The sequence below is a fragment of the Anomaloglossus baeobatrachus genome, chromosome 10 (genome assembly GCF_048569485.1).
Source record: "Anomaloglossus baeobatrachus isolate aAnoBae1 chromosome 10, aAnoBae1.hap1, whole genome shotgun sequence".
In the NCBI taxonomy this organism is placed as follows: Eukaryota; Metazoa; Chordata; class Amphibia; order Anura; family Aromobatidae; genus Anomaloglossus; species Anomaloglossus baeobatrachus.
This window is the reverse complement of record NC_134362.1, coordinates 10732494-10754769: the sequence shown is the minus strand read 5'-3', so window position 1 is coordinate 10754769 and position 22276 is coordinate 10732494. Positions and strand designations below refer to the sequence as shown.

The window sequence follows — 22276 nt, the reverse complement described above, 5'->3', positions numbered from 1 at the left end:
ACAGATATGAAGTCCACTGACACTTTTGTGTTTATTCCGGGAAGTCTTCTAAGTTTTTAGCGCTCCATTATTTGTCGTCTTTTAAAGGGCCGGTTCCCTATTAAATGAGCTTATTTGGCAATGATAAATGACCTGTGTTTTTTCTTTGTGGCTTTGCTGAGCCGTCTTACTGTTATCTGTGTTGTGTATGTCTGTAATAACAAGTGTCCGTAGCGTCGTCTCCCCCCTCGGGGGTCCTCTGTCCGGGCTCGGAGTCCACAGCACTGATCTCGGAGACGGCGGCCTTGTTTGCTGTTGATAGTCCGGAGTACCGCACTGACCTCTTCTGTCTCCTCTGCAGGGCTGGATCGATAATTTCAATGGTCCAAGTGGTCTTTTCATTGCTGTAAGTAGTAACAACCATCCCTGAACCGCACAAGGGTCCAATCACAAATTATAGGGGTACTCTAGCCGGACCGGGACTAAAAGGCGCAGACGTCACCGCAGCTTCCCCCAAACCTGCTGATCCATAGGGGCTCGGCCCCCATCATCGGCTATTTACCCTAGAAGCGATGCTTGCTTCCCCTTTGTTAAAAAATCTAGCTAGAAATTGTGAAATCAGATCTTTAGAAAAGCGGTGAGACCCCACCCCACTACGGCTGCTGGTACAGCTGGTGACACCCATCTTTCCTGGGATTCTGAATGGCAAATGTGCCGAGTGCACACAGCGCGAAAGAGATCCAGTGTGAAGGGGTGATGGGACGCTGGAACAGGACCCCCCCAATCGCAGCATTTAGTGTTGCCGTCAGCGGCATGTACGTGGTTAAATGTGGCAGTTATTGCACGGATTTGCTGAGTGCTGCGGTTTCCTCACTTACTCCAGGAAGGGTTAATTGGGGGAGTGTCTGGTTGGGATTGGGGGAGTGTCTGGTTGGGATTGGGGGAGTGTCTGGTTGGGATTGGGGGAGTGTCTGGTTGGGGTTGGGGGCAGCGTCTGGTTGGGGTTGGGGGCAGCGTCTGGTTGGGGTTGGGGGCAGCGTCTGGTTGGGGTTGGGGGCAGCGTCTGGTTGGGGTTGGGGGCAGCGTCTGGTTGGGGTTGGGGGCAGCGTCTGGTTGGGGTTGGGGGCAGCGTCTGGTTGGGGTTGGGGGCAGCGTCTGGTTGGGGTTGGGGGCAGCGTCTGGTTGGGGTTGGGGGCAGCGTCTGGTTGGGGTTGGGGGCAGCGTCTGGTTGGGGGCAGCGTCTGGTTGGGGGCAGCGTCTGGTTGGGGGCAGCGTCTGGTTGGGGGCAGCGTCTGGTTGGGGGCAGCGTCTGGTTGGGGGCAGCGTCTGGTTGGGGGCAGCGTCTGGTTGGGGGCAGCGTCTGGTTGGGGGCAGCGTCTGGTTGGGGGCAGCGGCTGGGGTTGGGGGCAGCGGCTGGTTGGGGGCAGCGTCTGGTTGGGGTTGGGGGCAGAGTCTGGTTGGGGGCAGCGTCTGGTTGGGGTTGGGGGCAGCGTCTGGTTGGGGGGAGCGTCTGGTTGGGGGCAGCGTCTGGTTGGGGGGAGCGTCTGGTTGGGGGCAGCGTCTGGTTGGGGGGAGCGTCTGGTTGGGGGGAGCGTCTGGTTGGGGTTGGGGGGAGCGTCTGGTTGGGGTTGGGGGAGTGTACGGTTGGGGGGAGCGTCTGGTTGGTTTTTGGGGGGGCAGCGTCTGGTTGGTTTTTGGGGGGGCAGCGTCTGGTTGGTTTTTGGGGGGGCAGCGTCTGGTTGTGGCGATTCCTCCGGGGGACGCTTCCCTCGGTGTCTTTAGCAGTAGGACGCGAAGCACACTACTAGACTTGTCGCGTTGATTTTGACACGTCTTCCATTCATTGCTGTCGTTTACAGGCAGGAAAGGGAATCCTCCGCACCATGAGAGCCTCCAACAACGCCGTGGCCGACCTCATCCCCGTGGATGTGGTTGTGAACACCACGGTGGCGGCGGCCTGGTACTCGGGAGTGAATAGGTACAGCAGGTGACGCCGCCTCTCTGCCCGTAGCCCCGCACCCGCCTCCGGGCTGCAGCCGTCTAACTTCTCCTTTTCTTCATTTTCAGGCCTAAAAACATCATCGTATATAACTGCACGACCGGAGGAACCAACCCCTTCCACTGGGGAGAAGTCGGTATGACGCCTCCCTGTATCCCAGCTTACCGCGGCGCATTGCTGGCAGCGTAGTGGCCCCGCGCGGGCCGCAGGGCAGGCGGGAGAGCGTCAGTGCACGGCTTACGTGCTACGGTTTTATTTATTTTTCTTTTGAAGCTTTTCTGAGCTCGGCATGACTCGGGAGGATTGTGCGTTACATGGATATAGTTTGTGCAGGAATGACGTTTATTTTTTTCCCCGGTGATAATAATGGACGTCTCTGGTGCGCTGTGGATCTCCGGGATCTGACGACTGTCTGCAGTGATTGGTTCATGGTCTCCTCCAAATTTAATGATTACCTCTGATTGGAAGGTACCGGGGCTAATACATTACCTGCTCTTGTAGCCGGTGACCCATGTACACTGTACGTGGGTCCACGATTACTGGCCGGCCTGGGGAGGGCATGAGCACGCCGGCCTGGGGAGGGCATGAGCACGCCGGCCTATGGGGCATTCCTCGTAAAGCGGCTCATCATTTACAACGATGCCTTCTCTGCCTGCACTCCGGTGTATAGATGTAAGGGTGGCACCCCCTGTGGACACCCCCTGTGGACGCCCCCTGTGGACGCTTCCCTCTCTGCTAGATTCAGGCATCCATTTATTGTGGTCTGAGCACTGACCACCCTTGGGTGGGGTACCTGCTGTGACCACCGTGGGGGATTGGGGTACCCAGTGGGACAACCCTGGAGGGGGGGTGGGTACCCGCTGTAACCACCCTGGAGGGGGGTGGGGTGCCCGCTGTAACCACCCTGGAGGGGGTTGGGGGTGCTCACTGTGACCACCCTGGAGGGGGGTTGGGGGTACCTGCTGTGACCATCCTGGGGGGGGGGGGAACCCTGCTGTGACCACCCTGGGGGGGGTGGGGGTGGGGGGCTCTCTCTGTGACCACCCTGGAGGGGGGTGGGGGTGCTCGCTGTGACCACCCTGGAGGAGGAGGTGGGGGGGGGTACCTGCTGTGACCACCCTGGAGGGGGGGGTGGGGGGCTCTCGCTGTGACCACCCTGGAGGGGGGGGTGGGGGGCTCTCGCTGTGACCACCCTGGAGGGGGGGGTGGGGGTTGGGGGTACTGCGGTGACCACCCAGGAGAGGGGGGTTGGGGGTACTCGTTGTGACCACCCAGGAGAGGGGGGGTTGGGGGTACTCGTTGTGACCACCCAGGAGAGGGGGGTTGGGGGTACTCGTTGTGACCACCCAGGAGAGGGGGGTTGGGGGTACTCGTTGTGACCACCCAGGAGAGGGGGGTTGGGGGTACTCGTTGTGACCACCCAGGAGAGGGGGGTTGGGGGGTACTCATTGTGACCACCCTTTGCTTCCCTTTCTGCTGGATTCAGGCATCCATTTGTCATGGTCCCGACACTTGCTGTCAGACCCTGACAATCGGATGTGGCCCCCATATAATGTATTAGCCCCCCGCACTCCCAGAGCGGATCACTCCTCCGCACACGGAGACCTCCATGTTATCACATTTCCAGGATCTAATGACCTTTTTCATTTTATAGCAATTTTTTATAAAAATTCATTTTATTTTTTTTTTTCTTTTAATTTAAAAATTGTGAAATCCGAAGCTATTGTTCACTCGCGGTGGCACCAGATGAAATTGGCTGATTCTCCCGTACAAATCTCACCGGAGGTGGAATATTATTATTTATTGCGCATCCTGCAGCACATTTTCCCCTAAAATCGAAGAATAACATTTGTTGTTTTTTTTTTTTTAAATTTATTTATTTATTTTGGGGGAAAATGTTCTGATTTTTAAGAGAAAAATATTGGGAAGTGGTTTAAGAGGAACAGAAAAAAAGTAGGGGAACCCAGCTGTGGAGAGCGGGCGCCCACCCGACCCGTCCCCGAGGTGTCCGCGTAGCCGGTGGCGCCCCGGTAGGCAGCAGACTTGGCATGCTCCCCTCCCCCGCCCGCCCGTAGTTGTGATGTCTTTATGGTTCTGTGAGCGTTGTCTGTCGCCGGTCATTACACGGTTAAGCTATTGAACACCTTTTCTTTCTCAGAATACCATGTAATTTCCACTTTCAAGAGGAATCCTCTCGAGCAGGCCTTCAGACGGCCCAATGTAAATCTCACCTCCAATCACCTATTATATCACTATTGGATTGCTGTAAGCCATAAGGCCCCAGCATTCCTGTATGATATCTACCTCAGGATTACTGGAAGAAGCCCAAGGTAATGGTGGATCGCTCTGTCATTTTTTTCTGTTCCTCTTACATGTCGAGCGCCAGTGACTGACCGCGGATCGAGCCAATGGGCCGTCTGCTGTACGCCAAGCATGCGTCCGCCTAACCCAGTACTAACCGCGTGGATGGTAGACCGCACCGCGGACGCCTCGCGGGCGGGGAGGGGATTGTTCTGGATCAACGGTCACTTACCCCCGTATATATTGGGCACCAAATTCTAATGGGGCTGGTTAAGTTTTCAGTTTCCAATCACAGAGGAGCAGGTGGTCTGTGTGATGTGCACAGCGCCATTTATCCTGCGCCATTTATTCAGCGCCATTTATCCAGTGCCCTCCTGTGGTAGTGCACAGCGCCAATTATCCAGTGCCTGCCTATAGTGCACAGCGCCAATTATCCAGTGGCTTCCTGTAGCAGTGCACAGCGCTATTTATCCAGCGCCATTTATCCTGCGCCTTCCTATAGTGCACAGCGCCATTTATCCTGCGCCTTCTTATAGTGCACAGCACCAATTATCCAGTGCCTTCCTGTAGTGCACAGTGCCATTTATCCAGCGCCATTTATCTTGCGCCTTCCAATGTTGATCCACTAAATCCTCTCCCGCCTGCACATTAAAGGGAACGTACCAGTGAGCCTGATAATGGACGTCTGTTTCAGTTCTTGTTCCTCTTTGCCTCCTGTCACCGTTGCTGTTCCTCGCTCCTCGGGTGTGCGGGCAGTGCTCAGTATAGAGATGCTGGGAGTTGTAGTCATCACCTATTGTAAGTGACTGTCCCGGGAGGTCCGCACATAGGTTCTAGGTCCAGATTTCCTTATTTGAAATGTATTTTTTAAGGCACCCTGTATCTGTTCAGGGGTCATCTACCTTGGAGGGATATAATAATCATCCTGAGCCTCCTGGTTCATGGCTATACGGTCACACTTACTTTGCAATGACACAAATGAGAGGAACAATGTCGAGTGGATGTGACATTACTTATTTTTGCTAATGAGGGTCCTTGATTTGGGTCACAGTAAGTGATCCACTAGGGGCCGGCAGTTGATCACATCCACTCTCATGACTCCTCCTGATATTCTTTATTATACATTGCATTGTGCTGTTCCTCAGTTGCTCCTTCTGGAAATGTATTACTAAATTGATGACGATCTCTGCTCTTGAGCCGAGGGGGGCGGAAATGGAATGAAAATGTCAATTAATAGAGGTGCCACGTTGTTCGTACGGGCAGGGAGGTGGCGAGTCCCGGGAGCTGCAGGCAGGGAGGTGGCGAGTCCCGGGAGCTGCAGGCAGGGAGGTGGCGAGTACCGGGAGCTGCAGGCAGGGAGGTGGCGAGTACCGGGAGCTGCAGGGAGGTGGCGAGTATCGGAAGCTGCGGGCAGTTAGGTGGCGAGTCCCGGGAGCTGCAGGCAGGGAGGTGGCGAGTACCGGGAGCTGCAGGGAGGTGGCGAGTACCGGGAGCTGCAGGCAGGGAGGTGGCGAGTACCGGAAGCTGCAGGCAGGGAGGTGGCGAGTACCGGAAGCTGCAGGCAGGGAGGTGGCGAGTACCGGAAGCTGCAGGCAGGGAGGTGGCGAGTACCGGGAGCTGCAGGGAGGTGGCGAGTATCGGAAGCTGCGGGCAGGGAGGTGGCGAGTCCCGGGAGCTGCAGGCAGGGAGGTGGCGAGTACCGGGAGCTGCAGGGAGGTGGCGAGTACCGGGGGCTGCAGGCAGGGAGGTGGCGAGTACCGGAAGCTGCAGGCAGGGAGGTGGCGAGTACCGGAAGCTGCAGGCAGGGAGGTGGCGAGTCCCGGGAGCTGCGGGCAGAGAGGTGGCGAGTCCCAGGAGCTGCGGGCAGTGAAGTGGAGAGTACCGGAAGCTGCAGGCAGGGAGGTGGAGAGTCCCAGGAGCTGCGGGCAGTGAATTGGAGAGTACCGGAAGCTGCAGGCAGGGAGGTGGCGAGTCCCGGGAGTTGTGGGCAGGGAGGTGGCGAGTACTGGAGACTGCGGGCAGGGAGGTGTGGCGAGTCCCGGGAGCTGCGGGCAGGGAGGTGTGGCGAGTGGCGGGAGCTGCGGGCAGGGAGGTGTGGCGAGTGGCGGGAGCTGCGGGCAGGGAGGAGTGGCGGGAGCTGCGGGCAGGGAGGTGTGGCGAGTGGCGGGAGCTGCGGGCAGGGAGGTGTGGCGAGTGGCGGGAGCTGCGGGCAGGGAGGTGTGGCGAGTGGCGGGAGCTGCGGGCAGGGAGGTGGCGAGTCGCGGGAGCTGCGGGCAGGAAGGTGGCGAGTCCCGGAAGACTGCGGGCAGGGAGGTGGCGAGTCGCGGGAGCTGCGGGCAGGGAGGTGGCGGAAATTAAAGACCTTTTTGGAGACCTCCAGGATCCTGTAGACAAGAAATGTGCACAAACTAAGAGTTGTGAGAGAGTTTTCATAGAAGGACCCAGAGCGGAGTCTTGTGAGGACGGGGTACCCGATGTTGACCGGGGTGCAGGGAGCAGAGCCCGGACCTGGGACAGGTGTGTAACAGATCGCTGTATGCTGCTACATGGCAGTATCACTTTGTGACCCCTATTGATACATTTCCAGGAGGTGTAACAGAGTGACGGCCGTGTATAGGAGGCAGATCCTGTTTTTTTTTCTCCTCCGGCCGTGCTGACCTCCATACACACTTCTTCACACTGGGCCTGGGGGAGGGGGACCCGTGTTGCCCGCACACCCGGGGGGGCGCCCCTGTAATTTGGACCCTGTATAGTGAGCCGGTGACTGCAGAGGGAAGCGCACTGGAGTTGGGGAGACGTCCACGGTCGGGGGCCGGTTCCCTTTATGGAGGCGTCCTGTAATGCATCATTGTATATTGTGTTGCGTCCCAGACTGTCTACGTGTTCTCACTGCATCTGACCCTTATTTCTCCTACAGAATATTATGTAAATGTTTCCTTCAAGATGAATCCTTTAGAACAGGCCCTCAGGCGCCCCAATGTTAACCTCCGAAACAACCCCCTTTTGCACCATTACTGGACGGCTGTCAGTCATATAGTTCCCGCAGTGTTGTATGATGCTATTCTCAGGTTGACAGGTCAGAAACCCTGGTAAGGAGGTTGCATTTAAAACTAGGAGGTGCTGATAACCTGGTGAAGGCGTGCGGAGAAGACGCAGGCTCAATGGCAAAAAAACAAAAAAAAAAAACAAAAAGCCAATACTGCTGCCCTCGAAGGGTTAATACTGACGCTTCTCAAACTGTGTACCGGGGACCCTCAGGCCACAAGGAAGTCTGCGGGCCCGTCTTCAGAAAGCATTGAGCAGAGCCGAAAACCAGCGATGGGTACAGCTACGGACCCTGCCACACCGGCACCGGCAGCCGGGCCCCGCGGTTTGAGAAGCACCGGTGTAGTCCGTCCTCTCCCCCACCCTTCATCTTCACCGTTACATGCCCCCTCCCTCCGCTGTGTCTGTGCCTCATTTTCTCGCTCGCTCTTCTAGTCTGTGCCTTGGTTGCTCCCCCTTTTTTTGCCTTTTTTCTTTTACTGCCTGGAAGTCCACAATGTTTATTTTATTTAATTTCCGCCCGCCCCTTGTGCAATTTTCTACACTGATGGTTTGGAGCACCACTATAATGCAATATGTAATAGATCCTGCGGCAGAGTAAGACCGTCCTCGGCAGCACATTGTCCTGTATGAGACCGGACCCGTGCTGCCGAGAGCCAGCGCCATCCGCCTGTGTATCACCGCCGCTCTGGAAAGATTTCGGTTTGATATTTTTCTTTTCTTTGCGCTTTTTTTTTTTTTTTTTTTTCCGTAGGATGGCGGTAGTTTTTGCGGCACGGACTGCAGTTTTGAATGTAAAAATTTATTTTACCCTATAGAATAAAAGGAGAGGAAAATGGGCAAAAAAGGGCCAAAAACTGAAGTTTTTTGTTTTTTTTTTTTGTTTAAACAACTTCTGACATTATTAGTTGTCAAGTCACCATAATGCCAAATGTATTATTTTTTTGTTTTTGAAACCCCCCTTCATGACGCTGTCTCTCTATGGTTGGGCAATGTCATATAGGGGAAAGCAGAGAAAAATCTTTCAGTCATTAAGTTGAAGGCAGCATGTACATATTCAGAGCAGGAAAATCCAGAAGCTTCAAACTCCACAACTGAGTGGAGAAAAATCAGAAAAAATAAGTTTTACTCAGCGCTTCAGCCACGGATTGTAAAGCTAGGCAGCTGCAAAAAAAAAAAAAGTTCTCTTTAACACTGTGCACACTGAGAATTGTCTGTTAGCGCATTCTAGAAAACTGGTGCAGCATGAGAAAAGTCTTAGAAATGAGTGGGAGGTTTTAATTATGTATGAGTATTAATCTTGGATCATTAGCAAACAGAGATGGGTAGGGTGGTAAATGGAGATGAGGAGCAATGTAGGGAAGAGCAGCACTGTGGGGAGTAAGGGTAGGGTGGTGCAGCACTAGGGAGAAGATAGGATGGAAGACACACGAGGAAGAAATGTTGGGCAGTGCAGCACTGTGGAGAGAGGGTAGGTTGGTTGAGATGAGAAGTAGATTTAGGGTGATGCAGCACTTTCAAGAGAACGGAAGGCATGGAACAGATGAGGAGGAGCAGTACTGTGGAGAGGACGGGTAGGGTGGCGGACAGATGTAGGGTGGAGCAGTACTGTGGAGAGGACAGGTATGGTGGCGGACAGATGTAGGGTAGAGCAGCACTGTGGAGAGGACGGGTAGGGTAGAAGACAGATGAGATGTTAGGCAGTGCAGCACTGTGGAGAGGAGGGGTAGGGTGATGGAGATAAGATGTAGGTGCAGAGAACGTTTGGGGTGGAAGAGAGGAGGGGTAGGGCAGTGCAGCACTCTGGAGAGGATGGGTAGAGGAGGAGATGTAGGGTGGTGCAGCAATGTGGAGAGAACGGTAGGGCGATGGACAGATGAGATGTAGGGCGGAGCAGTACTGTGGAGAGGACACGTAGGGTAGAGAACAGATGAGATGTTGGGTGGGGCATCACTCTGGAGAGGACTGGGTAGGGTTGTCGAGATAAGATGTAGAAGTAGGTGGGGCAAAGAATGTTTGGAGTGGAAGAGATGGGGTGATGTAGGGGGGTGGAGCAATGTGGGGAGGACGTGTAGAGTGGAAGACAGATGAGATGTTGGGGCGTGCAGCACTGTGGAGAGGACGGGTAAGGAGGTAGACAGATGAGGAGGAGATGTAGGGCAGTGCAGCACTGTGGAGAGGACGGGTAGGGTAGAAGACAGATGAGATGTTGGGGGGTGCAGCACTGTGGAGAGGACTGGTATGGAGGTAGACAGATGGGGAGGAGATGTAGACGGTGCAGCACTGTGGAGAGGACGGGTATGGAGGTAGACAGATGAGGAGGAGATGTAGGCGGTGCAGCACTGTGGAGAGGACGGGTATGGAGGTAGACAGATGAGGAGGAGATGTAGGGCAGTGCAGCACTGTGGAGAGGGACGGGTAGGGTAGAAGGCAGATGAGATGTTGGGGGGTGCAGCACTGTGGAGAGGATGTGTATGGAGGTAGACAGATGAGGAGGAGATGTAGGGCAGTGCAGCACTGTGGAGAGGACGGGTAGGGTGGCGGACAGATGTAGGGTGGAGCAGCACTGTGGAGAGGGCGGGTAGGGTGGCGGACAGATGTAGGGTGGAGCAGCACTGTGGAGAGGACGGGTATGGAGGTAGACAGATGAGGAGGAGATGTAGGGCAGTGCAGCACTGTGGAGAGGACGGGTAGGGTAGAAGACAGATGAGATGTTGGGGGGTGCAGCACTGTGGAGAGGACTGGTATGGAGGTAGACAGATGAGGAGATATAGGCGGTGCAGCACTGTAGAGAGCTTTGTGGGTGATTGCGATGAGCTTATTGCATTATGTGTTAGATGGGTAACCAGTGCAGTGGCTGGCACAGGGTGGAGGCATCGGTGTAGCAGCTGGACCGCCATACTGCTGCATTCAGGATAGATAGGAGAGCGGAGGGGAAGGCGGATTAGCGGTGAGTTGCAGTGGTCATGCGGATGAGCATGCTCTGTGCAGTGTTGCATTGTAGGGCCCCAAACCGTCTCCGCTTCTTTCCATTGCTTACATCTGCCGGCATCCTCTGGAGGTGCTCGGTGGGAGAAGGGTCTGGACACAGGATCCCGTCTGCCCCCGCTTGCCCCCAGCTGGTGACCGGACGCGCGCCTCCGTGGCCCCGGCAGATGTGGCACACTTGACCCACATGTGGTTCTCTTTGATACATGCCCACATTGGTGTCACTATTGTCATGGTATTGTTTCTTTTTCATCTTTGTTCCCGTTGCTCGCAGGTGTTACCGTTCAGAGGTGCAGAACGTGAACGTTTGTTCCCCAATTACCAACCTAACCGGCTAATTCCACCCGTGCGTCTATTGCCATCAAGCCTGCCACTTTTCTCTGCATTAAGCTGTACCCATGTGAAACGTTTGCAGTATGCGCAGCATTTTGTGCATTTTTTCCTGTATGCTGTTATGATCTCTCAGTCATTTGTATATTTTCGGGGTGTCGTTAACCCCTTGTTTATAATGTGTATATATAAATATAGAATGGCTGATGGTCCTAGGGTAGAGGTGTGGATCGCTGACGCTTCTTCTCGCAGCTCTCGGGCGCTTTCACACCTGCCTCTCTGATCTGTCACCACGGCTCGTGTGAAGGCGTCCGCTCATTATATATGCACATGATTAGCCACACTCGTTAGCTCTTTGCAATGCTCTATGTTCTCGCTGATGATGGTTGACCTCCATTCCCAGTATTGCATCCTAATGATGTCCTCGCTGTGTCCCGGAGTCACCCCCGGTCCTGTCCTGTGAAGACACAAGCATGTCCCCCCTCCTTCATTTCTCCTCTCCGCCTTGGTCCGCTCCTGCAGACTCCTCCAACATTTGCTTTAAATAGGATCCCTCCTAAGACAGCTGAGCCTCCCAGATAGGCGCTGATTCATGGCTGGGGATCGCAGCGCTGACTCCGCACTCCTCTCCCCACGTACACTCATCTCTCTTCTTTCCTCTCAGTATTTGGGCACTGTGGGGTAATGTCACGCTGCAGGTTACCGGCCTCATAAGTAGCTTGTGCACCATTTTCTACATTCGCTGCTTTATACATGAAGCTGTAGAGATTTATAATCCTAGAGACTTGAAAATCTGCAGCGCACCAGTCAGGGAATGTCTCACTGGCTGTGCCTGAGCTACAACAACTGCAAAAGGCCACTGATTAGCAGCCTAACTGCTCCCTCTAATAATGGGACCACCAGGGGGAGCGTCATCTAGACAACCAGACATAACGTCCTGTCTGCAGCCACCACTAGGGGGGAGCTCCCTGTATACAGAGATACATGATAAGCTCCTGTCTGCAGTCACCACTAGGGGGAGCTCCCTGTATACAGAGATACATGATAAGCTCCTGTCTGCAGTCACCACTAGAGGAAGCTCCCTGTATACAGAGATACATGATGATATCCTGTCTGCAGCCTCCACTAGGGGGAGCTCCCTGTATACAGAGATACATGATAAGCTCCTGTCTGCAGCCACCACTAGGGGGAGCTCCCTGTATACAGAGATACATAAGATCCTGTCTGCAGTCACCACTAGGGGGAGCTCCCTGTATACAGAGATACATGATAAGATCCTGTCTGCAGTCACCACTAGGGGGAGCTCCCTGTATACAGAGATACATGATAAGCTCCTGTCTGCAGTCACCACTAGGGGGAGCTCCCTGGATACAGAGATACATGATAAGCTCCTGTCTGCAGGCCACCACTAGGGGGAGCTCCCTGTATACAGAGATAAATGATAAGCTTCTGTCTGCAGCCACCACTAGGGGGAGCTCCCTGTATACAGAGATACATGATAAGATCCTGTCTGCAGCCACCACTAGGGGGAGCTCCCTGTATACAGAGATACATGGTAAGATCCTGTCTGCAGCCACCACTAGGGGGAGCTCCCTGTATACAGAGATACATAAGATCCTGTCTGCAGCCACCACTAGGGGGAGCTCCCTGTATACAGAGATACATAAGATCCTGTCTGCAGCCACCACTAGGGGGAGCTCCCTGTATACAGAGATACATAAGATCCTGTCTGCAGCCACCACTAGGGGGAGCTCCCTGTATACAGAGATACATAAGATCCTGTCTGCAGCCACCACTAGGGGGAGCTCCCTGTATACAGAGATACATGATAAGATCCTGTCTGCAGCCACCACTAGGGGGAGCTCCCTGTATACAGAGATACATGATAAGATCCTGTCTGCAGCCACCACTAGGGGGAGCTCCCTGTATACAGAGATACATGATAAGATCCTGTCTGCAGCCACCACTAGGGGGAGCTCCCTGTACACAGAGATACATGATAAGATCCTGTCTGCAGCCACCACTAGGGGGAGCTCCCTGTATACAGAGATACATGATAAGATCCTGTCTGCAGTCCACCACTAGGGGGGCTCCCTGTATACAGAGATACATGATAAGATCCTGTCTGCAGTCACCACTAGAGGGAGCTCCCTGTATTCAGAGATACATGATAAGATCCTGTCTGCAGTCACCACTAGAGGGAGCTCCCTGTATACAGAGATACATGATAAGCTCCTGTCTGCAGCCACCACTAGGGGGAGCTCCCTGTATACAGAGATACATGATAAGATCCTGTCTGCAGTCACCACTAGAGGGAGCTCCCTGTATTCAGAGATACATGATAAGATCCTGTCTGCAGCCACCACTAGGGGGAGCTCCCTGTATACAGAGATACATGATAAGATCCTGTCTGCAGCCACCACTAGGGGGAGCTCCCTGTATACAGAGATACATGATAAGCTCTTGTCTGCAGTCACCACTAGGGGGAGCTCCCTGTATACAGAGATACATGATAAGCTCCTGTCTGCAGCCACCACTAGGGGGAGCTCCCTGTATACAGAGATACATGATAAGATCCTGTCTGCAGCCACCACTAGGGGGAGCTCCCTGTATACAGAGATACATGATAAGATCCTGTCTGCAGCCACCACTAGGGGGAGCTCCCTGCAGAGTATTGCCCCTGACCTGTTGCAGACCAGTTGCTATGTGTAATGATCACTTGCTCTGCGTCTGATTGTTTTATTTTATTTCCTGACGGCTTAAATCTGGGAAACAAATGCCTTTTAGTTCCTGAAAGAAAAGCCATTAATTCCCTGGAGCCGGGGTAACGCGTTCCATTGTAATCTTCTCTGGCAGGAAAGCATTAGGAGAAGTGCTCCATTATCAATATCCTCCGTCCTAGAGGCCGGGATTCTGCAGACTCCATTACATCCCCCCCCCCCCCCCCCCCCCCCCCCCCCCCCCCCCGAGGAGCAGCCCAAACACTTTGTTTTCTAATCAGTCATAAATCCGGCAGGGGAGATTTCCTCCTGACATGAGGAGGCCGGGGCTGGGGGGAGGCTGGGGAGCCCTTGACCAGGGGAGGCTGGGGCCTGGGGGGAGGCCGGGGCTGGGGGAGGCCGGGGAGCCCTAGACCGGGGGAGGCTGGGGCCTGGGGGGAGGCCGGAGCTGGGGGAGGCCGGGGAGCCCTAGACCGGGGGAGGCTGGGGCCTGGGGGGAGGCCGGGGCTGGGGGAGGCCGGGGAGCCCTAGACCGGGGGGAGGCTGGGGCCTGGGGGGAGGCCGGGGACTGGTTTGTTAGATGCAGTCAGTTCACAGCTCGTCCCCCGTCATCGGCTTGTGTTGGTGGCTGCTCATGTTATAGTTTTGAACCCCTTAAGCCCCTAATACCAAATAGATGTGAGCGGCCACATTCCCCTGCACCCACCTTGAGGCCCATCCTCATTGTTCACCTCTTCTTGAGGCTCCTCCTCTGTCCATACCCCCTTCCTTGAGATCCCTTCTTTGTGTCTGTGTCCCCCTCCTTTTTGAAGCTCCTCCTGTTTCCATCTGTCCCCCCCCCCTTACCTCAAAACTCCTGTGTACGCCCCCCCACCCCTCCTCAAGGCTCCTTCTGTGTCTTTCATCCCCCTCCTCCTAAGGCTCCCCCTCTATCATCCTCTCCTTCTTGAAGCTCCTCTTCTTTGTCTAGCTGTCCCCCTTGATGCTCCTCCTCTGTGTATGTTCCCTCCACAAGGCCCCCCTGTGTCCATTTCCCTCCTCTCTCTTCCTTGAGCCTCCTTCCTTTGTCCGTCCGTCCCCCTCCTCCTTGTAGCTCCTCCTGTTTGTCCGTCCCCCTCCTCCTTGAGGCTCCTCCTGTTTGTATATCTGTCCCCCTCCTCCTTGAGGCTCCTCCTGTTTGTCCGTCCCCCTCCTCCTTGTGGCTCCTCCTGTTTGTCCGTCCGCCCCCCTCCTCCTTGAGACTCTTCGTAACCCCGGCCCCCACCAATGTTCAGGGTGTAAAGGGCTTCAGTGTATTATGTTGTGGCTGCGGCAGATTGGGCCCCGGGAGGTGACAGTCGGGGAGCGGATCCGTTAGATGTTGCCCCTTGGCTCCTCGCATCTTTTGCTCCCTCTTTGTGGTGTTGGGCGATGTTCACATGAAGCGTTTTTGCTGCATTTTTTTGTCTTCAGCTGAAACCTGCTCTTTTCGTTGTAAAAAATGCTGCTGTGAAAGTTCCTGGTTTTCAAACTTTTTTGTGCCATTTTTTGCCGTCATGAACAGGTTTTATTTTTTGTTTATGGTGCATCTGTCTGCGGGCTCTGTCTGCGGGCGCTCTGTCTGCGGGCGCTCTGTCTGCGGGCGCTCTGTCTGCGGGCGCTCTGTCTGCGGGCGCTCTGTCTGCGGGCGCTCTGTCTGCGGGCGCTCTGTCTGCGGGCGCTCTGTCTGCGGGCGCTCTGTCTGCGGGCGCTCTGTCTGCGGGCGCTCTGTCTGCGGGCTCTGTCTGCGGGCTCTGTCTGCGCGACGCTCAAAGTTACTTTTATTCACCAAAAACTCTCATCTCATCGGAAAAATGATCTTCTGCGGTTGTTTTCAATTCAATCAGAAAAGCAAGTGTCTGCGGAAGATCTCTAAAATCTCAAAAACGAAAAAGCTGCAAAGACGCTACATGTGAACACGGCCTTAATCGGGTTATTACAAAACACCAAATACCTGAATGGTATTCCGCAGAAAAGAAAAATGCGGCTGTCCCCCTGAGTGCAGCAGCAGTGTCAGTGTGTCTGGAGCTGCACTCTCTATGTCCCCCACACCCTCCCTCGGCCGGCCGCACTCTGTCCCCCCTCCCCCGGCCGGCCGCACTCTGTCCCCCCCCCTCCCCCGGCCGGCCGCGCTCTCTACACCCCCCACCCCCCCCTCCCCCGGCCGGCCGCGTTCTCTGTCCCCCGGGGCCACCACATCTCCATTTTTTTTTTTTGTTTTCCTTCACCTCACCTGTGCTTTTGCTTTCCGGCTGCTCCTCTTCCGCTCGCTGCGGTTGGTTATTATGAGCTACGTGGGGTTTGGTTATTTGTATGCCCAGAATTGTAGATGTTGGGGTTCCTCTTCCCCACAGAGTGGCCGGTTCTTGGGGTGCAGTAATGACTTCTGGCTTCTCCCCTTTCGGTTAAGGATGATGAAGACGATCACGCGTCTGCACAAAGCCATGATGTTACTGGAGTATTTCACGAGTAACTCCTGGATCTGGAGTAATGAAAACACCAACATGTTAATGAACCAGCTCAACCCCGAGGACAAGAAGGTGAGGGGCGCGGGTACGGCCTGACAGCGGGGGCCGATCTGGTGCCCCCCAATGCACAATGGATGCATCGGAGCGCTGCCGTCTGGGGCCCGCTGTGCCCTAGCGCTGGAGCTCTGCCGTCCGGGGCCCGCTGTGCCCTAGCGCTGGAGCTCTGCCATCCGGGGCCCGCTGTGCCCTAGCGCTGGAGCTCTGCCGTCCGGGGCCCGCTGTGCCCTAGCGCTGGAGCTCTGCCGTCCGGGGCCCGCTGTGCCCTAGCGCTGGAGCTCTGCCGTCCGGGGCCCGCTGTGCCCTAGCGCTGGAGCTCTGCCGTCCGGGGCCCGCTGTGCCCTAGCGCTGGAGCTCTGACGTCCGGGGCCCGCTGTGCCCTAGCGCTGGAGCTCTGCCTTCCGGGGCCCGCTGTGCCCTAGCGCTGGAGCTCTGCCTTCCGGGGCCCGCTGTGCCCTAGCGCTGGAGCTCTGCCGTCTGGGGCCCGCTGTGCCCTAGCGCTGGAGCTCTGCCGTCCGGGGCCCGCTGTGCCCTAGCGCTGGAGCTCTGACGTCCGGGGCCCGCTGTGCCCTAGCGCTGGAGCTCTGACGTCCGGGGCCCGCTGTGCCCTAGCGCTGGAGCTCTGACGTCCGGGGCCCGCTGTGCCCTAGCGCTGGAGCTCTGCCTTCCGGGGCCCGCTGTGCCCTAGCGCTGGAGCTCTGCCTTCCGGGGCCCGCTGTGCCCTAGCGCTGGAGCTCTGCCTTCCGGGGCCCGCTGTGCCCTAGCGCTGGAGCTCTGCCTTCCGGGGCCCGCTGTGCCCTAGCGCTGGAGCTCTGCCGTCTGGGGCCCGCTGTGCCCTAGCGCTGGAGCTCTGCCGTCCGGGGCCCGCTGTGCCCTAGCGCTGGAGCTCTGCCTTCCGGGGCCCGCTGTGCCCTAGCGCTGGAGCTCTGCCGTCTGGGGCCCGCTGTGCCCTAGCGCTGGAGCTCTGCCGTCTGGGGCCCGCTGTGCCCTAGCGCTGGAGCTCTGCCGTCTGGGGCCCGCTGTGCCCTAGCGCTGGAGCTCTGCCGTCCGGGGCCCGCTGTGCCCTAGCGCTGGAGCTCTGCCTTCCGGGGCCCGCTGTGCCCTAGCGCTGGAGCTCTGCCTTCTGGGGCCCGCTGTGCCCTAGCGCTGGAGCTCTGCCGTCTGGGGCCCGCTGTGCCCTAGCGCTGGAGCTCTGCCTTCCGGGGCCCGCTGTGCCCTAGCGCTGGAGCTCTGCCTTCCGGGGCCCGCTGTGCCCTAGCGCTGGAGCTCTGCCGTCTGGGGCCCGCTGTGCCCTAGCGCTGGAGCTCTGCCGTCTGGGGCCCGCTGTGCCCTAGCGCTGGAGCTCTGCCGACCGGGGCCCGCTGTGCCCTAGCGCTGGAGCTCTGCCGGCCGGGGCCCGCTGTGCCCTAGCGCTGGAGCTCTGCCGGCCGGGGCCCGCTGTGCCCTAGCGCTGGAGCTCTGCCGGCCGGGGCCCGCTGTGCCCTAGCGCTAGAGTTCCCTATAGATATCCCGTCAGTCCTGGGGCCTCGCGTAGGGATCAGACTGCTGTTAGCGGGTGGGGGCCTCGTGCAGAGATCACACTGCTGTTAGCGGGCGGGGGCGTCGTGCAGGGATCACACCGCTGTTTACGGGCGGTGTCCTCGCGCAGAGATTACATCTTGTGTTTCTCGCAGGTGTTTAACTTTGACGTCCGGCAGCTGCACTGGGCGGAATATATGGAAAACTATTGTATGGGAACCAAAAAGTATGTCCTGAATGAAGAGATGTCCGGCCTGCCCGCCGCCAGGAAGCACCTGAACAAGTAAGTGGTCTGCCGCCGGGGGAACTGGCGTGGTGCGGGCGATGGCAGATACAGATAGCGGTATAGTATCACCAGCACCACCTGGCGGTACTTGCATCTTTACTACGTCAGGACTTTCCGTGATCCTTGTGCCGCTCTGTAGGGAGGCGATGCTGCGAGCGATAGCCTCGGTGGTGTATGTGCCGGTACCACCTCCCGGCTTGGGACCCTCTTTCCTAGCGCACTGGCAGTGCTGCTTTCTGATCTGCTCCTTCACATTACATGTTATCAGCCCGCCATACTGTCTCTGTAGGGGGATCCTCGCGCCTCTCCTGCTTTAATTCATCTTTTCCTATAATTTTGTGTCGCTCCTCTGTTAATCCTCCTAAGTGTATTGCTAAATTAAAGGGATGTGCTTACAATATCTGGCACTGGCATCTGTGATTGGACAGGATCAGTGTCCAGGAGGAGCAACAGAGGAACAGCACATTGCAGAGTTCTGCGAAATGTCTGTACAGAATGGTTACATGATCGGACTCAGGAGAGCAGAGGACGGGGATCATTAGGCTCTGTGCGCACTAGACCGTTTTTCCCGCGGATTTACCCGCGGATTTGCCCCGGAAATTTCTTGAGAAATGTCTGCAATCTTTGTGCAGACATTTCCCATGAAATTCAATGAGAAAAAAAAATAGCTGTGCGCACTGTGCGGATTTTTCTCAAGAAAATTTCTTGAGAAAATTTTCTCGAGAAACTTTCTTGAGAAAATGTGCATGTCCATTAATTTCCGCAGGTACCTGCGGTATTCCGGGGGTATTCCGCAGGTAGCAATGATGTGCGGTATACCACCGGAACAGCCGCGATTTACCTGCGGTAATGCCCATCGCTGCCTGCGGTTTTGCAGGAAGTGATGTCATTATGCCAGGAAGAGGAGCAGAGTAAACACACGTCACACTCCCTTGACGCCGCACAGAAGCACTTCCGTGCGACCTCCAGGTGCCCGTGCAGTGTGTGTCCTGCTCCGGCCTCGCGGCTGCCTGCACTGCAGGGTGTCAGTGTCTGCCCGCAGTGTCAGCAGCCTGTCACGCGGCAGCGCAGGCAGACACTGACATCCTGCAGTGCTGGGAGCCGCGGGGATGACGATCGCTGCTGTCAGGAGGGGAGATCATTACCTGCTGTGACGATCTCCTGCCTCCTGACGTCACCGCGGTCACTGCTTTCTATACCCGTCTCGCGAGCGGCCCGAGACTGTCACTAGCGGTGACGTCACGGGCTCTCGCGATAAGTCAGTGACAGCGCTGACATCAGCAGTACAGGAGATGATCACAGAAAATAATGATCTCATCTATGCTCCTGATGGCAGCGCTCGTCATCCCCTGCAGTGACCTGAGCTGACCTATTGATGTTAGCTCAGGTCACTGCATTGCTCTCCCAGCCAATGGGGAACATTCTGTTTTTCATTGACTGGGACAGCGACTATGGTATGGATCGCCGTGCCCCCCCCCCCCCCTTATTGGATTACGCCGGACGTGGAATTGATTGTGCTCTTTCAAATAAATTGGTTAAAGAGGGAATGTTTTGGGCAGTGTTTTTTCAAATAAAACTTTTTTTGTTGTCTATTTTTTAATTATTACTGACTGGGTTGGTGATGTCGGGTATCTGATAGACGCCTGACCTCACCAACCCCAGGGCTTGATGCCAGGTGACATTACACATCTGGCATCAACCCCATATATTACCCCGTTTGCCAACGCACCAGGGCGCGGGATGAGCTGGGGCAAAGCGCCAGGATTGGCACGTCTAATGGATGCGCCACTTCTGGGGCGGCTGCGGCCTGCTATTTTTAGGCTGGGGAGTGTCCGATAACAGTGGACCTCCCTAGTCTGAGAATATCAGACCCCAGCTGTCCGCTTTACCTTGGCTGGTGATCCAATATGGGGGGGACCCCACGTTTTTTGTTTTAAATTATTTATATAATTTAAAATAACAGCGTGGGGTGCCCACTGTTTTGGATTATCAGCCAAGGTGAAGCTGCCAGCGGTGGTCTGCAGGCTGCAGCCGTCTGCTTTACCCTAGCTGGCTACAAAAAATGGGGGGACCTCACGTCATTTTTTTTTAATTATTTATTTATTTTATGGCTAAATACAAGGCTAAGCACCCTTTAGGCTGCTTTCACACATCCGGCTTGAGCTCTGCGGCTCAATCCGGCTGTGCAAGCTATGCAACGGATGCGGTGAAAACACCGCATCCTTTGCATAAGTTTTTCCTGTGCGACCAGTCCGGTTTTTGCCGCTTGCGGCATGCTACTGAGCATGCGCAGTGGCAAAAACCGCATGCGGCGGCCGGAAGCGGTTATTGCCGCATCGCGCCGCATCCGGCCGCCATAGGCATGCATTGAAAAATGCGCCGCATCGGCCGCCATAGGCATGCATTGAAAAATGCGCCGCATCGTCCGAATGCGGCGCGATGCGTTTTTTTTTGCCGCACGAAAAAACGTGCCAGGCAACGTTCCATCCGGCCGCCGCATCGGCTACATCTGCCGCATGCGGCAAAAACCGGACGGAACGCAAGGCCATGCGGCACAATGCGGCACTAATTAAAGTCTATGCAGGAAAATTGCAACCGGAAGCAAAAAAAATCGGTTGCGATTTTCATGCAAAGTGCCGGATTGTGCCGCATTGCAGAAACCGGAGGTGTGAAAGTAGCCTAAGTGCCACATGAAAGTCACTAAAGGGTGCCAGCTTAGAAAATGCAGGGAGGTGGAACATTATATAGGTTTTTCTCATCTATCTATCTATCCCTCTATCTATCCCTCTATCTATCCCTCTATCTATCCCTCTATCTATCCCTCTATCTATCCCTCTATCTATCCCTCTATCTATCCCTCTATCTATCCCTCTATCTATCTATCCCTCTATCTATCCCTCTATCTATCTATCTATCCCTCTATCTATCCCTCTATCTATCCCTCTATCTATCCCTCTATCTATCTATCTATCTATCTATCCCTCTATCTATCCCTCTATCTATCCCTCTATCTATCCCTCTATCTATCCCTCTATCTATCCCTCTATCTATCCCTCTATCTATCCCTCTATCTATCCCTCTATCTATCCCTCTATCTATCCCTCTATCTATCCCTCTATCTATCCCTCTATCTATCCCTCTATCTATCCCTCTATCTATCCCTCTATCTATCCCTCTATCTATCCCTCTATCTATCCCTCTATCTATCCCTCTATCTATCCCTCTATCTATCCCTCTATCTATCCCTCTATCTATCCCTCTATCTATCCCTCTATCTATCCCTCTATCTATCCCTCTATCTATCCCTCTATCTATCCCTCTATCTATCCCTCTATCTATCCCTCTATCTATCCCTCTATCTATCCCTCTATCTATCCCTCTATCTATCCCTCTATCTATCCCTCTATCTATCCCTCTATCTATCCCTCTATCTATCCCTCTATCTATCCCTCTATCTATCCCTCTATCTATCCCTCTATCTATCCCTCTATCTATCCCTCTATCTATCCCTCTATCTATCCCTCTATCTATCCCTCTATCTATCCCTCTATCTATCCCTCTATCTATCCCTCTATCTATCCCTCTATCTATCCCTCTATCTATCCCTCTATCTATCCCTCTATCTATCCCTCTATCTATCCCTCTATCTATCCCTCTATCTATCCCTCTATCTATCCCTCTATCTATCCCTCTATCTATCCCTCTATCTATCCCTCTATCTATCCCTCTATCTATCCCTCTATCTATCCCTCTATCTATCCCTCTATCTATCCCTCTATCTATCCCTCTATCTATCCCTCTATCTATCCCTCTATCTATCCCTCTATCTATCCCTCTATCTATCCCTCTATCTATCCCTCTATCTATCCCTCTATCTATCCCTCTATCTATCCCTCTATCTATCCCTCTATCTATCCCTCTATCTATCCCTCTATCTATCCCTCTATCTATCCCTCTATCTATCCCTCTATCTATCCCTCTATCTATCCCTCTATCTATCCCTCTATCTATCCCTCTATCTATCCCTCTATCTATCCCTCTATCTATCCCTCTATCTATCCCTCTATCTATCCCTCTATCTATCCCTCTATCTATCCCTCTATCTATCCCTCTATCTATCTATCTATCTATCTATCTATCTATCTATCTATCCCTCTATCTATCTATCTATCTATCTATCTATCTATCTATCTATCTATCCCTCTATCTATTCATCTATCTGTCCCTCTATCTATCTATTCATCTATCTATCCCTCTATCTATCTATCTATTCATCTATCCATCTTTCCCTCTATCCATTATCTGTCTATCGATTATCTTTATTATTTATTGCAGGGACAAACCTGCGGCAAATCCGTGGCAAAAACGCATGCGGATTTGGTGCGGATTTTTTCCGCAGGTCCGGAAATCTTTCACTGGCAGAAGTTTCTCAAGAAATTTTCTTGAGAAACTTCACATTTCTAGTGCGCACATAGCCTTAAAGCGTCGTCACCTAATGTCAGATGAGATGATAAATGGTCAGTCATAGGGGTCCGGCAGCCGGGAGTACAGACTAAAGACCCCTGTG

At 54.6% G+C, this 22276-nt stretch overlaps 1 protein-coding gene across 4 annotated transcripts in view; it reads left to right on the top strand.

Moving 5' to 3' along the window:
- FAR1 (fatty acyl-CoA reductase 1) overlaps window positions 1-22276 on the top strand; it is a 68452-nt gene that overhangs the window by 41367 nt on the left and 4809 nt on the right. Inside the window, exons 6-11 of one of the 4 annotated variants that reach the window (XM_075325714.1) lie at window positions 341-385; window positions 1839-1966; window positions 2047-2114; window positions 7197-7368; window positions 15791-15920; window positions 17579-17706. In XM_075325714.1, coding sequence (XP_075181829.1) covers window positions 341-385; window positions 1839-1966; window positions 2047-2114; window positions 7197-7368; window positions 15791-15920; window positions 17579-17706 — 671 coding nt within the window. Of the gene's footprint in view, window positions 1-340; window positions 386-1838; window positions 1967-2046; window positions 2115-4136; window positions 4309-7196; window positions 7369-15790; window positions 15921-17578; window positions 17707-22276 lie in introns of all 4 variants that reach the window. The other 3 variants (XM_075325716.1, XM_075325713.1, XM_075325715.1) reach the window with 3 other exon arrangements.